Source organism: Erpetoichthys calabaricus, chromosome 8 (genome assembly GCF_900747795.2).
Source record: "Erpetoichthys calabaricus chromosome 8, fErpCal1.3, whole genome shotgun sequence".
NCBI classification, from domain to species: domain Eukaryota; kingdom Metazoa; phylum Chordata; class Cladistia; order Polypteriformes; family Polypteridae; genus Erpetoichthys; species Erpetoichthys calabaricus.
The window spans coordinates 11450302-11468691 of NC_041401.2; the positions used below are offsets into that span (position 1 = coordinate 11450302).

General features: G+C 40.9%; 1 protein-coding gene across 1 annotated transcript in view; it reads left to right on the plus strand.

Annotated features, from left to right (window-relative positions):
- pde11a (phosphodiesterase 11a) overlaps positions 1 to 18390 on the plus strand; it is a 428873-nt gene that overhangs the window by 346248 nt on the left and 64235 nt on the right. Inside the window, exon 16 of the mRNA XM_051930468.1 lies at positions 14920 to 15020. Within this exon, the coding sequence (XP_051786428.1) occupies positions 14920 to 15020 (101 nt within the window). The remainder of the gene's footprint in view (positions 1 to 14919; positions 15021 to 18390) is intronic.

Consider the following 18390-nt stretch of genomic DNA (forward strand, 5'->3'; position numbering starts at 1 on the left):
GCTGTCTTGTCAAGGAAGGCAGATTCCTGTCAAACTATCCTTGAACACCTCATGAGAAGGATTTAGGAGTCATAGTGGACCACCTTATGAGAAGGAAATAGGAGTCATAGTGGACCACCTTATGAGAAGGATTTAGGAGTCATAGTGGACTCTAAGCTATCGACTTCCCAACAGTGTCCAGAAGCCATTAAGAAGGCTAACAGAATGTCAGGTTATATAGCGCCTTGATGTGTGGGGTACAAGTCACAGGAGGTTCTGCTCAAGCTTTATAACACACTGGTGAGGCCTCATTTGGAGTCCTGGGTGCAGTTTTGGTCTCCAGGCTACAAAAAGGACATAGCATCACTAGGAAAGGTCCAGAGAAGAGCGACTAGGTTGATTTGAGGAGTTGGACAGCATAAAAGCTTGGGCGAACTTGTGGCAGATGGCAATTAATGTCAGTAAATGTAAAGAATTACACGTAGGAAGTAAAATGGGAAGTTTGAATACACAATGGGAGGTCTGAATATCAAAAGTCCACTTTAAGAGAAAGACTTAAGAGTTGTAGTGGACTCATCACTATCAACCAGTAAGTGTTCAGAAGACATTAAGGAGGCTAACAGAATGTCAGGTTATATAGCGCCTTGATGTGTGGAGTACAAGTCACAGGAGGCTCTGCTCAAGCTTTATAACACACTGGTGAGGCCTCATCTGGAGTCCTGGGTGCAGTTTGGGTCTGCAGGCTACAAAAAGGACATAGCAGCACAAGAAAAGGTCCAGAGAAGAGCAAGTAGGCTGATTCCAGGGCTACAGAGGATGAGTTATGAGGAAAGATTAAAAGAGCTGAGCCTTTACAGTTTAAACAAAAGAAGATTAAGAGGAGACCTGACTGAAGTGTTTAAAATTATGAAGGGAATTAGTCCAGTGGATCGAGACGGTGACTTTAAAATGAGTTCATCTAGAATACAGGGACACAGTTGGAAACTTGTTAAGGGGAAATTCCACACAAACATTAGGAAGTTTTTCTTTACACAAAGAACGACAAACACTTGGAATAAGCGACCAAGTAGTGTGGTAGACAGTAAGACTTTAGGGACTTTCAAAACTCGACTTGATGTTTTTTTGGAAGAAATAAGTGGATAGGATTGGCGAGCTTTGTTGGGCTGAATGGCCTGATCTCGACTAGAGTGTTCTACTGTTCTAATGTTCTAATGAACAAGTAGTGCCGCTTGGGCATCTGTGCCTATTAGCGTAAGCAAGACTAATCCCCAATAACTGATATGGGACAAAAAGTGTCACTAGACGAAGGAGCCTATTTTGAAGTTGTACGTCTGACCATGCAAGACAGACATGAAGTAGGAATCCTTGAAGAGAAAATGTCACTAGAGAGCCCTGAATCAGCCTACTTGCTCTTCTCTGGATCTTTTCTTGTGCTGCTATGTCCTTTTTGTAGCCTGCAGACCAAAACTGCACCCAGGACTCCAAATGAGGCCTCACCAGTGTGTTATAAAGCTTGAGCAGAACCTCCTGTGACTTGTACACCACACATCAAGCTTGTGCCAGACTAGCTAAGGAGATCTTCAGTAACTGGCCTGGACCAACTCGTGGCACCAGAGGGGAGTAATCTATTCTTACATTGTGCGTTTCTTCAATTACAGAATTTCCCCAGTTGTGGACCCAAAACAGTAAGTCCCTCCAGTGGGTGCAATCCTCCAATGTGTTGTGTTTCAATATAACGTATATACTTACGAATAAGTTCTCCCGCAGATAAGTTGGGGCTTTATTTTACCATATAATTTCCGGTATTTTCTAATGTCGTCGTATAGGTCGAATGCGGAAAACTTACGCTATTGATCCAAGAGATTACAATATGCTGACGCCCACCTGAGAGAGTAACCACGGGGCACAATGCCTTTTTGTTTTCTATGTATTGTGCCTATGTGACCACACGGTAATACCCAAACTATCCCAAAGTGACATTTGCACTATTTTTTGTTTTTTGTATCTCACACCCTCATACACCTTTATCGTAAGAGTGTCCCTTATCTACGATGGAGCGTTTGATCAGAAGAAGATATGAAACTGGTTTTAAATTAAAAGTCGTTGCAGTAGCAAAAGAAATTGGTAACTGCGCTGCTGCAACAAAATTCAATGCATCTGAGAAACTGATATGAGATTGGAGGAGGCAAGAAGATGTAAAAATAAAATAAGTGTTGCATTTTTGAACAGGCGTATAAGTCGGGGTCTGATTTTACGATCAATTTTTCAGGTCTCAGGACCCAACTTATACGCGAGTATATACGGTAGTAATTGAGATCCCAGCTCTGCCACCAGAGGGTACAAGTACAATCAATCCTAATGCTGGGTGTGTGGTCACAGAAGACAGGCCTATGGGAGCAGAGCTTGAATAAGAAATACCAGTATACAAACATGGACTATGGTGCGTACATTTATAAGACTAGTAAAAGGAGATTCTTAGCAACTGACATTCTCTTTTACAACAGCTGCAGATTGCATTGAAAAGTTATCCACCTAGTCGATTGTGGACACTTTTTCTATGGTGTCGTTTCTCGTGACTGAAGACAGAGAGATATAATTAAAGTTAGTAAAAAATCTTTTATTCATACACACCAGGCAAAGGTTAAATGACAGAGAAGCACAGTCCTAGGACACCGCCCTTCATCTGCCCCCAGGGATCGATATCCAAAAGTTTTTATAGGGCTTTGTCTTATGATTACAATTACACAAGTATTGCAAAACAACAGCAACGGTTAGTTCCTTAAAGCAATATATAAAAGCTAAGCTTTTTCTTACATGCCCAACTAAGCATTTTCTTACAGTCTCCAATATTGGCCACAAGACAAATGTCACGTACTCCCTGCGACCTTGTGACTTCTTCACCCTGTGTCATTTACTTTGAGGAAGTTAACCAAGAAAACAGTTTGAATCATATAGAGACTGATTTTCTTGAGCCCTTGCACAATATATTTTTGTCAGTTCATAACCTTTGTAACAGGGCTTACAAGCATTGCTGAAATGAAAGTTTTAGTCATCAAATACACAGAGTACGAGGTGCTCAGGAGAACATCCTTCTTCTACACGATCAACGGACATCCATATTTTCAGGCACAGCAGTAAACACTATCCATCCATCCATCCATTTTCCAACCCACTGAATCTGAACACAGAGTCACGGGGGTCTGCTGGAGCCAATCCCAGCCAACACAGGGCGCAAGGCAGGAACCAATCCTGGGCAGGGTGCCAACCCACCACAGGACACACACAAACACACCCACACACCAAGCACATACTAGGGCCAATTTAGAATCGCCAATCGACCTAACCTGCATGTCTTTGGACTGTGGGAGGAAACCGGAGCGCCCGGAGGAAACCCACGCAGACACGGGGAGAACATGCAAACCCCACGCAGGGAGGACCCAGGAAGCGAACCCAGGTCTCCTTACTGCGAGGCAGCAGTGCTACCACTGCGCCACCATGCCGCCCCCGCAGTAAACACTAGAGACTGCTATACACTATTGTGGTGTGTGTATGTGTTACTTAAGAAGGATGCCAAGTAAGTGAGAGTTACACCAGAAGGCACAACCCATTTTAAAAATGGGCATCTGACTAGGAAGAGAAATCAACAACAGAAATTACCATCAGTAAATAAGTGACTAGTGAAATGAGTTTCTAAGTCTTTGGCCTTGAACTTTAAGTGCCAGAAAAGCATACAAGCCAGTCTCTTGGTGTGCACGTGAGTGTTAGTCTGGGTAAGGGGGAACCCCAAGTCACTGATATGAAACAAGGAATGGCTCAAGAAGAAGCATAGCATTACAACGAAGAATAATCTCCAGAAGTGGTCTTTAAACAGGAAATACTGCTAATGGGTTCAATTCAGTAGTGTAGTGTGTGGGCTGATAGATAGATAGATAGATAGATAGATAGATAGATAGATAGATAGATAGATAGATAGATAGATAGATAGATAGATAGATAGATAGATAGATAGATAGATAGATAGATAGATAGATAGATACTTTATTAATCCCAAGGGGAAATTCACTTTTTTTTCATAGCTATCAGACTATAGATGAGAGTTGCTTAATAATGAGTCTTGAAGAAGGAAAGATGATCTCTATTCTGATGTTGTGCATCTGGTCAATAAAGTAAGATCCCCAATATCTGGCCAAAGACGAGAAGCGTCACAAGAGGGAACAATCTGTTTCTGTGGTGTGTTTCTGTGTGCAAGTTAAGCTAGCCAAGGTAGATGCCAAGTACTAGTACAATCTGGCCATGGTTCTACAATTAGCTTTGGTACTGTGTCTCTCCGGAAAATCCTTGGGTACTGTTGGTTTGACTTTTTGTTGCTCATGGAGTCCTGAATGAGGCACATTACCTGCATTGTGAGGGAGCGTCAGTTATGGCACCCCCAAGGGTGATCCGCCTCACAAAATCCTCATTGTTGCTGACCCAAGTGGCTGGACAAGGCCAAAGGGTCACCCACGTAACACCTGGCTGCGGCAGGTAGAGGGTAAATTCCGGAGGGCGGGACTGAACCACGGTTCTGCCTGGGGGTTGCCAACTGGGATTCCAAGTTGTTTCAACGGTTGGTGGGTGCGGCAACGTGCTGTACCAGTTGCTCCCCAACTTGACTTGACTTATATTGTTGTTTATTAGTTTTGTTAATTAGTTTCTACAACCTCAAATCAGAAAAACTTGTGATGGTATGGAAAATGCAAATTAAAAAAAATCGGGAGTGGTCTCCCCTTGACTTTCTCGTATGCTCCGATATGGGGATGGATATTTGAGGAATAAACGACAAGACAATGATTATTTTTCTCCACTAAAGGACCATCAACAACAAATCAAATCATATACAGTGGAACCTCGGTTCGCGAATGTCTCTGTACACATACAAATCGGTTTACGACCAAAAAGTTTGCCAAACTTTTGCCTCGGTTCACAACCACACACTCTGTATACGAACAAGCCAGTTTCCCTTTCGGTTTGTACATGTTCAGTCTCTCCCTGTGCATTTCCTGTGCAGCGAGCAAGAGAGAGAGAGCGAGAGAGCGCGACACACACACACACAGGCAGTGCGACAGAGAGAGAGCTGGACACATAAGACAGAGAAGGCAGTTAAAGAATGCACTGGGCTTGATTTTGTTTTCACTTCTGTTTACAGCGATCGGTTCGTAGCGTGCATTGTTGCAATGTTACTTTTCTTGGTGGTTTATTAAATTACGTATTTTTTCAAATGTTCATTTTTTTTCCTGTGCTTAAAACTCATTAAAAAAAAAAAATGTTTTTAGCTAGCGGTTGGTAGCGCTATAGCGCAAACTATTGCAGTGTTAGTTTTCTCTGTTGTTCAAGGTTTTCTCAGTGTTATTCAATGTTTTTACATTTAGTTTACTATTACGCTGTGCATTCTATGGTATAATTAACTACAGTGGTGTGAAAAACTACCCCTTCCTGATTTCTTATTCTTTTGCATGTTTGTCACACAAAATGTTTCTGATCATCAAACACATTTAACCATTAGTCAAATATAACAGAAGTAAACACAAAATGCAGTTTGTAAATGGTGGTTTTTATTATTTAGGGAGAAAAAAAAATCCAAACCTACATGGCCCTGTGTGAAAAAGTAATTGCCCCCTGAACCTAATAACTGATTGGGCCACCCTTAGCAGCAATAACTGCAATCAAGCGTTTGCGATAACTTGCAATGAGTCTTTTACAGCGCTCTGGAGGAATTTTGGCCCACTCATCTTTGCAAAATTGTTGTAATTCAGCTTTATTTGAGGGTTTTCTAGCATGAACCGCCTTTTTAAGGTCATGCCATAGCATCTCAATTGGATTCAGGTCAGGACTTTGACTAGGCCACTCCAAAGTCTTCATTTTGTTTTCCTTCAGCCATTCAGAGGTGGATTTGCTGGTGTGTTTTGGGTCATTGTCCTGTTGCAGCACCCAAGATTGCTTCAGCTTGAGTTGACGAACAGATGGCCGGACATTCTCCTTCAGGATTTTTTGGTAGACAGTAGAATTCATGGTTCCATCTATCACAGCAAGCCTTCCAGGTCCTGAAGCAGCAAAACAACCCCAGACCATCACACTACCACCACCATATTTTACTGTTGGTATGATGTTCTTTTTCTGAAATGCTGTGTTCCTTTTACGCCAGATGTAACGGGACATTTGCCTTCCAAAAAGTTCAACTTTTGACTCATCAGTCCACAAGGTATTTTCCCAAAAGTCTTGGCAATCATTGAGATGTTTCTTAGCAAAATTGAGACGAGCCCTAATGTTCTTTTTGCTTAACAGTGGTTTGCGTCTTGGAAATCTGCCATGCAGGCCGTTTTTGCCCAGTCTCTTTCTTATGGTGGAGTCGTGAACACTGACCTTAATTGAGGCAAGTGAGGCCTGCAGTTCTTTAGACGTTGTCCTGGGGTCTTTTGTGACCACTCGGATGAGTCGTCTCTGCGCTCTTGGGGTAATTTTGGTCGGCCGGCCACTCCTGGGAAGGTTCACCACTGTTCCATGTTTTTGTCATTTGTGGATAATGGCTCTCACTGTGGTTCGCTGGAGTCCCAAAGCTTTAGAAATGGCTTTATACCCTTTACCAGACTGATAGATCTCAATTACTTCTGTTCTCATTTGTTCCTGAATTTCTTTGGATCTTGGCATGATGTCTAGCTTTTGAGGTGCTTTTGGTCTACTTCTCTGTGTCAGGCAGCTCCTATTTAAGTGATTTCTTGATTGAAACAGGTGTGGCAGTAATCAGGCCTGGGGGTGGCTACGGAAATTGAACTCAGGTGTGATACACCACAGTTAGGTTATTTTTTAACAAGGGAGCAATTACTTTTTCACACAGGGCTATGTAGGTTTGGATTTTTTTTTCTCCCTAAATAATAAACACCATCATTTAAAAACTACATTTTGTGTTTACTTGTGTTATATTTGACTAATGGTTAAATGTGTTTGATGATCAGAAACATTTTGTGTGACAAACATGCAAAAGAATAAGAAATCAGGAAGGGGGCAAATAGTTTTTCACACCACTGTATATTTGTGCTTAAAAACTTAAAAAAAACATATATTTATGTACAGTTCGTATGGTCTGGAACGGATTAATTGTATTTACATACAATCCTATGGGGGAAATTGCTTCGGTTCACGACCAAATCGGTTTACGACCAGAGTTTGGGAACGAATTAAGGTTGTGAACCGAGGTTCCACTGTATATCATATATCAAATAATATATTGAACAATTATTATAAAAGCAAAGTTAAATAAATTGAACTCTGCAGCTGCATGAATACAAAAGTACCACTTTCGGTTAGCGGAAATAGCTAAAAAGTTGATAGAAATCTACGTTTTGTATCTAATACTTGCATGCAAAATTTGGTTGACCAAAGTGAAAGCATACTCAGGTTATTGTGTTTATGTACTGTAGCAGTAGAGGTTCTGATCCATCTCTTGAACCCTCAGGTACCACTCCAAACACCAGGTAAAAGTATAATTATTATCCATATTACTAACCGAGAATGCTAAACCGGATGATGGACGCAGGCACATCCGGCAATGGGCCGTAGCTGCAAAAAGACGTACTGCGCAGGCGCAAAAAGAGTCCGCGAGAGTCGGCTGAGGAGCCGAGAAAGGCGGACAAAAGAGGGCAAGAGAGGCGGATGAGGGGCCGCGAGAGGCGGACAAGACCACAGAAAAAAGGAGTGAGCACAGGAAAAATGGAGAAATGAGGCGCAACAAGCACCGAAAAAAGGGAAAGGCACATAAAAAAGTAGTCAAATGCAGGCAAAGCACGAAACACATTGCACACGAAACTAGACCCAAAAAAAAAAAAAAGAGGCTCGCGCACAACAGCAAGGCACCCCCCCCCTACAGGCACCGGACGGGACACACACCAAGAGGGGGATTCAACAAGCCCATGGGACACAAAAAAAAGAACACAAAACCACCCCACAGACCCTACAAGCAAGGGACGGGACACACACAAAGAGGGGGATTCAACAAGACACAGGAACACAAAAAGAAAGAAGACGCTCACGCGACAACAATCCTCAACCCCCCACCCCCCCCCCCCCACACACAGACACATCCATAAGAAGTGACACCCAAAGCCACATATTCTAAAGTGAACATCAACACCTTCACACTAGACAGCATAGGTGTCAGCATTGGTGGATCTCCTTACAATAAAGCACTATTAACCGTTCAACTGCAGAAAAAGAAACATATTAACGGTGACTGCGATCCGTCTTATTACTTATCCATATTTCGCATGCTGAGAAAGAAACAAGTCATGAATACACGGTCACGGGTACAAAACGAAAAGGAAAGGATAACAGGAACAAACACACGAACACGAAAGAAACAACAAAATAGACGGCTATGCAGCATAGGTGGATCTCATTACAATAAGGCACTATTAACCGTTCAACCGCAGAAAAGGCTCCATATTAACAGTGAGTGCAATACTCCTTATTACTTATCCATATTTCTAAAAGAAAAAATGTCTCGACTCCAAAAACGCAAAGCTCAACTAAAGCTTCTAACTAACGATGTACCTAAAAGTAAAAACTTTATGAACTGCATTAGATCCTACAATAGTTCATTTGCTTTTGCATTTACCGGAGTAAATATCAGGCCACCAAAAGGCAATGGCCCATACTGCTTTCGCATGCGTGCACAAATACTGCATCGCATTGGAACAGTGCACCCTGAAACAAATCAACAACGCAAATATGCACAAATCTACATCCTAGATCCATATGACGCAAACTATCAATCAAAGTGCTGCATCGCAACAGGCACGGATTCAAAACGAAACACCTCCCGTCTCAGACATACGTTAATGGCAGCGAAGGCTACAACGGGCTTCTCACACAGCACAGGCAAATCGATTACAGCTCCAAAACAACACGTCCCAAATACTACACATGCAACAACGCGCCTCTCAAACGACACAAGCAAAACATACACCAGGAAAATTCATTCGGATTAATGAATGTCATTTGCAATCATTCTCATTCAGTTCACTTCCCTGAAGAAACAACTGGCAATACAAGTTATACATTTACACGTTGTTGTCAAAAGGGTCAAATTAGACTGCCTTCTTTACATTCATATACTGAATATCTACAGAAGCTTATAACTGACGATGTACCTGAAAGTGAAATCTTTATCAACTACATTAGATCCTACAAATCGGTATCCACTATGAACATTAACGGTGGCACTGCACGTGACATCCGACTTGAAAAAATGTTGTTTATTGATGAATGTTCAATGGCATGAAGTCACTTACTCAACACCATTCATAAACTTCTACAAACGTTTATGAATAATAATATTCGATTTGGAGGAAAGGTACTTTTATGAGGAGGAGATTTTAGACAGTGCTTAGCTATTCTTCCAGATGCCATGCACTCAGCTATTGTTCAGTGCACCTTAAAATACGCAGACAATTGGCATTGCTTTCAAAAGATACAGTTAGTAAAAAAGATACGATGTCCAGAACCAGATCATAACAATTGCTTATTACAACTGAGAGATGGTACACTCACCAATACAGCTGGACTTCACCCACATATTATTACAATTCCTCAAGCCTTTATCTGCGACGACTTAGTTACAGACAGATTTGGAACAGCAATCTCATTAGACCAAATGCCCCTTTTAACACAACGCACTATATTATGTCCAAAAAATATTAATGTGGAAAACATAAATACCCAAGTCATTCCATTACTTCCTGGAGAGACACAACTCTTTCTAAGCTCTGACAAACTTGACTCTGATCACAACAATAACCATCTTAAATGACCTTACAAGTTCTGACCTGGAATTACCTTTTACACTTAAACGGCGTGTACAAAGAAATTTTCAAATGAACCTTTACACTGTGCCACACACTTTATTGTGTGCTTTCTATTTGCATCATCTACACCGTCACACTATTCTATATCTCATTCATACATCACGCTCTTTGTCATTCCCAACACCAGGGGTTGGCGAGCGAAGCGAGCAGGGGGCGGAGCCCCCTAGTTTATTTTATAATAACTATGTGCACCAAGCACCCTCCACTCCACACTACTCATACAATAATCAATTCTCTTCTCTGTAATCACAATACCAATCCTCCTATCCCAGACACTTCACCACCCTACCTCCCAGCTCAGCTCAATGTCTGGGCTTTCCCAGAGTCCTTTTATATCCCCTGACCTGGAGGTATTTCTGTTCCATAACCCACAAGTCCTTATTACTTCCGGGCCAGGGTAAACAGTCCTTATCTTCAACCCGGAAGCACGTCGTTTCTTCTTGTCATGTGACTATGATGCACTTCCTGGTTATAGGGCACGTTAGAGTCCACGAGCCTCCTTACAACGACTCCTGGTGGTCCCCAAGGTATCCAGCAGGGCTGTGCATAAAAACTACAAAGTCCATAAGGCCCTGCTGGAATTCGGGGCACGTCCACGCTGTCGGGAGAGCTCCTCCTGGCGGCCTGGGGGTGAGGGCCGGAAACTCTCGCCGGCCATCCATAACAGTACACACACACACACACACACACACGCACACAGACAGACACACACACAGACATAATTCCAAGAATAGTATTTTCGGAAGTCTAAAATGTCAAGATTCACTGGACTGAGATGAGCTCAGGGTAAGTACAGACAGTAAAGAGTTAAAGAATAGACTCAGAATAATCATATAAAAAATCAAAGTCATTTGTAATGGAGATATTAATTCTTTGTATCTGTATAATTGCAGATGTATTTGAGTTGATCCATTTGAGTTTAAAGATCATTCCTTTGTTTGAAATGCTTGTTTTCTTTAGGAGACCATGCTCCTTCATTGAGGGTCGTGACATCATTCACATATTCTAGAACTCTCAGATGGCCTGTGGTGTACAATACAATTTACAATACCATTTATTTTTGTATCGCCCAAAATCACACAAGAAGTGCCACAATGGACTTTAACAGGCCCTGCCTCTTGACAGCCCCCCAGCCTCGACTCTCTAAGAAGACAACGAAAAACTCCCAAATAATACCCTTGTGGGGAAAAAATGGAAGAAACCTCGGGAAAGGGCAGTTCAAAGAGAGACCCCTTTCCAGGTTGGCTGGGCATGCAGTGGGTGTCAAAAAGAAGTGGGGTCAATACAATACAATACACACAGCAGAACACAAGTCATCCTCAATGTATCTGTTTATATATATATAAAAGCCAAATACCACTGACTCACTCATCACGAAATCTCCCGAACCATGAGGACTTGGGACTTGAAACTTGGAATGTCGGTTACCCTTGACCCATAGGTGCTCGCTAAGAAACGGTTTTAAAAATTTCGTGGTCTAAGCGCGTTCTGTCTGTATGTCTGTCCGCTTTTCACGAGAGAATTACTTAACAGATTTAGATCGGCTTGTTTTCTATAATTTGCTTGAACTTTCCGGTTGATTTTGCGACTTCTCTCATCGCGCGGAGTACCAGAGCTCGCTTGCGGTACCGATGTATTTATGCAAATCCAACGGAGTGGCTGTGGGCCGAGAGCAGGGGGGCGGGGCCTTCCTCATTCACTCGCCCGTCTCCGTTCAAGTCGCTGTACGTCTCGCCACGTGTTGCCTTCGCTTAGCTAGTGGTACCTGTTTGTTCAACAGACATTATCATCTACAGATTGTTAAGGAGTGTGTTTTAGAGGGTAGCTGCTAACTGCCAGAGATATCACTGCCATGTGCTTTTCTCCCCACATGGGAATGCTCTCCTGTCACAGCTGAACACGATCAGATACGATGCCAACTTCTATTGATTTTTAAAATTTGTCCTATTACATTACTATTTGGACGAAGCCACGGGGTACAGCTAGTACAATATAATAGTAAAATTAAAATATTACAAGTACAGAGCAGACTTCAACAGTAGATGATATCATGTAACATGATTTGGATTTGTTCAGAGTCCTGGAGACCTCGGCCATCAAACTGCCTCTCCCTATTGGCCATTCCACAGCTGGGCCAGCCAATCCGATGAAAGGACCCCTCTACCCGACAATTCCTGCAATCCTCCATCAGAGATGAATGGTGTGTGCTGGGCTGTGTGGTGTGGAGAGTGCTGGGCTGATAACGTCACTTCAACAAAGGCCCACTGAATCAACAAGCTCGCGTAAAAAGACAGTGTCAGTTATGGGACACTCTCAGCGTAGTGGAGTTAAGAATGAAGACAGAACTGATGGCCAGTATGAATAATGCTGCACGTCCTCCACCATTACGTGCTTTCAGCTAACAAATTAATCAGCAGAAGGGTTTCAAGAAAAGCGAGAGGGGCTCCTTTATACCTACAACAATTTGCCTTTATAATGCTTCACTGTGACTATGACTTCTCTTTAGGAAAGTCACCATTTTTCTTTCTTTTTAGTTACTCTAGTGTGTATTTGGTGGAGTTTGTTGTTTGTTTTAATATAATGATTTATTTATTGAGTTTCTGTAAAAAGCTAAAATTCCCCCTAGGGACAAATAAAGCCTTATCTGTCTTACTGTGTTCTTGAAAGGTTCCACTGAGAAAAACAACAAAAATTGATTCCCACTGATGAATCCCAGTTAATAATTCTCTAAAGGAAGAAATTACAACATCTATTTGGACCGAGTTTATATTTTAAACAGAATATTCTGGGAGCCACCCGTACCATACCTTGGTGTACTATCCAGCCCCTCATCCGCCTCTCTCGCCCTCTTTTGTCCGCCTTTCTCGGCTCCTCAGCCGACTCTCACGGACTCTTTTTGCGCCTGCGCAGTACGTCTTTTTGCAGCTACGGCCCATTGCCGGATGTGCCTGCGTCCATCATCCGGTTTAGCATTCTCGGTTAGTAATATGGATATGTAGATATGTATATATGTGTATATATATGTAGTATATGTATATATATGTGTATATATATGTAGATAAGTATATATATGTGTATATATATATGTAGATATGTATATATATGTGTATATATGTAGATATGTATATATATATGTAGATATGTAAATATATATATGTATATATATGTTTATGTGTTTCTGTGTGTGTGTATATATATATATATATATATATATATATGTGTGTGTGTATGTATGTGTATATGTATATATGTATATGTGTGTGTATGTATGTGTATATATATGTTGATATGTGTATATATATATAATGTATATATATGTATATATATGTGGATGTGTATATGTATATATGTGTATATGTAGATATGTGTATATATGTATATGTATATATATGTTTATGTGTGTCTGTGTGTGTATATATATATATATATATATATATATATATATATATATATATATGACAGCGACACTCATAACAATGACAACACAATTACATTGACAATAATGTTACGTTATTTTTTAAATGTTTCCTTTTCTTTTTCATAACCTCTTTAACACACTACTTCTCTGCTGCGAAGCGCGGGTATTTTGCTAGTATCTTATATAACTCTGTGATGGCCAGTGCAATTTTCTAGGCTGCAGTATGCTTGCCTGATGACATCACTTCAAGAGAGGCCCACCGAATCAACAAGTAAATTAAAAGGGCAAGCTCAGTTATAGGACACATTCTGGATCCTCTGGAGATCACAGCAAACAGACTTAAAACAAAACTGAGTGCCATTATTAGCAATGCTGAGAACGTTCAGCCAACAAATCATTCAGCAGAAGTGAAAAGCTAGGAAAAGCGATGGGGGCACCATTATAACAACAGCAATACATCTGTATAGTGCCTCACTGGGACTTGATTCTTGCTTTATAGTCATTCCAGTGGGTTTTCAGACCAAAGTGTGTCTATCTATCTATCTATCTATCTATCTATCTATCTATCTATCTATCTATCTATCTATCTATCTATCTATCTATCTATCTATCTATCTATCTATCTATCTATCTATCTATCTAGACAACTACAATAAAATATCTATCTATCTATCTATCTATCTATCTATCTATCTATCTATCTATCTATCTATCTATCTATCTATCTATCTATCTATCTATCTATCCTGCCGACTACACTAAAATGTTTATAATGTCTATCTATGTCTTTGAATAGATAATGAAGTTGTTAAAAAAGGCACATCCTTATATCAAAGGGTTATATTATATTACTGTTTTATAGGAAATGTCTGAAAACCAGATACTATCCGCTATATAAAATTTTTGTTCTTAGCAATTGGTTTTCCTTACCCACTTTTTTTTTACATTTTATTATGTTATTATCTTACAACACCACCATACTCAAAAATAGCAAGTGTAAATGTGAAATTGGAGGACAAAGCAGTGTCAAATTCCTCTACACCAATGGACGGCCAAGATGACTGCTCAAACTATGTCACACACTAGTAAGACCACATCTGGAGTGCTGTGTGCAGTTCTGGTCACCACGTTACAAGAAAGACACAGCAGCACTTGAAGCTGCACAGAGGAGAGCAAACAGGTACATCCCAGGACACAAGGACATGTCCTACTCTGACAGACTCAGAGAATTATACCTTTTAGTCTGAGCAGAGGAGACTGCGTGGGGACCTAATTATTTAAAATCCTCAAAGGCCAATATCGATAAAGAAGATCCAGAAATGTTCTTTCAGCATAAGGGTGAATCTTGTTCCTGAGGACATCAGTGCAAATTAAGGAGATGTGCAATTAAAACTGAAGTCGTGAAGCACTTCTTCACACAAAGAGTTGTGGGCCCGAGACATGGAGCAGAAGCAGAAACCTTAAAAACCTTTAAGGAAAATCTGGATGAGACATTGGGACAGCTACAAGCTAACCAAATGGATGGACTGAATGGTCTCCTTTCGTTTGCCAAATTTCTTTCTTTTTTATGATTTTTAAATTCTTTAGCCTCTAATTGTGTCTGTTTCTTTTTCTGTTTTCTTGTAGGGTCACAACATATTTTCCAATTTGTCATCACAGGAGTACAGCGACCTCATGCAGCTTCTGAAGCAATCCATACTGGCCACTGACATCACCCTCTATTTTGAGTATGTATGCCTTATTAGGACTTTAAAAATGAATTGTGATTATTGCTTATCAGTGATACAGTGTGATGTTTCTTTAAAGCTCCAAGGATTTAAGTTTACTTTTGTTGTTTCTGTAATACTGTCCGTGATGGCCTGTGTTAATGTGACCGCACCACTCCTGTTTCGTAATTAGAGCTAAACCAGACCTTGTGATACACACAGTACCGCATAGCCAGAATTTGTCAGAGTTCATAAATGTTTTCATCTGCTAAAAGTGCTCATGAGGTGTCATTAGTTGAACATCAAGTATTGTACAGCTGACTGGGCTTAAATTGGGCAAGGTGGACAACTAAGAGCTGACGGTGATTTGTTTCAGTGCGTCTGTTTAAAGAAAGAGAGAGACAGCTGCTGCAAAGAGAGATGTCAGAACAAATGGAGAAACTGGATATAAGGACAAAGGCAACACCATAATCAGAATGTGCGTTCTGTGAGTGCTTGGATCAAAATGACAACAAGACTAATCACCAAACACAACATGAGGGGTGCTCATCATACACACTTAATTCAGAAAATGGTGTCCTGCAATTTGTCAAAAATGCTGATCACAAGAAACAGAAAAAGATTTTGGGAGAATATTACAGTTAGGTCCATAAATATTTGGACAGCGACAACTTTTTTCTCATTTTGGTTCTGTACATTACCACAATGAATTTTAAATGAAACAACTCCGATGCAGTTGAAGTGCAGATTTTCAGCTTTAATTCAGTGGGGTGAACAAAACGATTGCATAAAAATGTGAGGCAACTAAAGCATTTTTTGAACACAATCCCTTCATTTCAGGGGCTCAAAAGTAATTGGACAAATTAAATAACTGGAAATAAAATGTTCATTTCTAATACTTGGTTGAAAACCCTTTGCTGGCAATGACAGCCTGAAGTCTTGAACTCCTGGACATCACCAGATGTTGGGTTTCCTCCTTTTTAATGCTCTGCCAGGCCTTTACTTTCAGTTGCTGTTTGTTTGTGGGCCTTTCTGTCTGAAGTTTAGTCTTCAACAAGTGAAATGCCTGCTCAGTTGGATTAAGATCAGGTGACTGACTTGGACATTCAAGACTTTTCCACTTCTTTGCTTTAATAAACTCCTGGGTTGCTTTGGCTGTATGTTTTGGGTCATTGTCCATCTGTATCATGAATCAGTTTGACTGCTGTATTTAGCTGGATTTGAGCAGACAGTATGTCTCTGAACACCTCAGAATTCATTCAGCTGCTTCTGTCCTGTGTCACATCATCAATAAACACTAGTGTCCCAGTGCCACTGGCAGCCATGCACGCCCAAGCCATCACACTGCCTCCCTCCACCGTGTTTTACAGATGATGTGGTTTGCTTTGGATAATGAGCTGTTCCACGCCTTCTCCATACTTTTTTCTTGCCATCATTCTGGTAGAGGTTGATCTTGGTTTCATCTCTCCAAAGAATGTTTTTCCAGAACTCTGCTGGCTTTTTTAGATGTTCTTTAGCAATGTCCAATCTTTCTGTTCTTGAGGCTTATGAGTGGCTTGCACCTTGCCGTGCACCCTCTGTATTTACTTTCATGCAGTCTTCTCTTAATGGTAGACTTGGATATCGATACGCCTACCCCCTGGAGAGTGTTGTTCACTTGGTTGGCTGTTGTGAAGGGGTTTCTCTTCACCATGGAAATGATTCTGCGATCATCCACCACTGTTGTCTTCCATGGACGTCCAGGTCTTTTTGCGTTGCTGAGTTCACCAGTGCTTGCTTTCTTTCTCAGGATGTACCAAACTGTAGATTTTGCCACTCGTAATATTGGAGCAATTTCTCCGATGGGTTTTTTCTGTTTTCGCAGTTTAAGGATGGCTTCTTTCACCTGCATGGAGAGCTCCTTTGACCACATGTTGTCTGTTCACAGCAAAATCTTCCACATGCAAGCACCACACCTCAAATCAACTCCAGGCCTTTTATCTGCTTAATTGATAAGGACGTAACGACGGACTTGACCACACCTGCCCATGAAATAGCCTTTGAGTCAATTGTCCAATTACTTTTGAGCCCCTGAAATGAACAGATTGTGTTCAAAAAATGCTTTAGTTGCCTCACATTTTTATGTAATCGTTTTGTTCACCACACTGAATTAAAGCTGAAAGTCTGCATTTCAACTGCATCGGAGTTGTTTCATTTCAAATTCATTGTGGTAACGTACAGAACCAAAATTAGAAAAAAGTTGTCTCTGTCCAAACATTTATGGACCTAACTGTATATTTTGGAAAACTACGGGGCTCTGCCCCCTGCTTGCTTCGCTCACCAACCCCCATTCCTGTGGTACACGCCAGCCATTTCACGTCTCTGACGCTCACATATGTGGATTTCACTTTCACCAAACAACAAATCTTTTAATTCACGCGGATAGGCCTTTTCATTGGGAAGAAACACTACTTTTCCCTGATGGCAACACGAATTAGACAATCTACAAGCCTCTGACTTAAAGTTTAAAGCCAAACAATATCTACATACTTCTGTCATATCACCTATGTCCATATATTCGATCTCTTTTTGCTGTTCCATTATAATAATTTCCATTTGTTAGCGCTAATGCAATCTTTACTCTCAGTTTTTTGAGACTTTTGAATTTAGTTCTTTCATAATCTTGTAATCGTGCCAATGTTTTTAAACTTCTTTACAAAGTTCCCCTTTGTCTTCTACTCTTTGTCTTTTAATTCTGACCCCGCTTGGAGCTGAGAGCGCAGGAACTGTGTCTGACAATAGCGTTCACATGAATGAGAAGTGATTGGACTGTTGGCGGGACTCTTGGTAAAAAGTCTCGTCTCGCCAGAGTTGAAATTATATCAGAGAAAGTCTTGTCCCAGGATTTCCTTTAGAGAGATTATGAAAGAACCTTGCAAGTCTGCCTCAAAAAGCTCACAGTATTTGAAACAACAGAAGGGAAATTTATAGGGTGTTAGCCTAAAATGCGCTAAAATTAAAAGTGTAGCAAACGGCCAAATTACCATACCTGTATTGCCCTCCCGACCCCACTCAAATATGTCTGGTGCACATAACATTTAAAATCCCTGCTTACACCCAATACACGCAGATTAGACAAATACTTTCCTTACACATTACCCAAATAACAGTAAAAAATACTGTGATGGTCTTGGCACTCTCTGCTGAGATAATGTCTGCATTGTACCCAATGCTGCTGTGTTAGGCTCCAACTGCCTGAGTTTATTATTAATAACTCACAGGGACAGACTTTGAAAATAGCTGATTTATTCTTAACACTCACTCAGCTTTATTAATGGCCAAATTTATATGATATACAGTACTCAAGAGTGAGTAGCAGTGTCAACATCGCAGCTGCAGATGAGGTTTTACC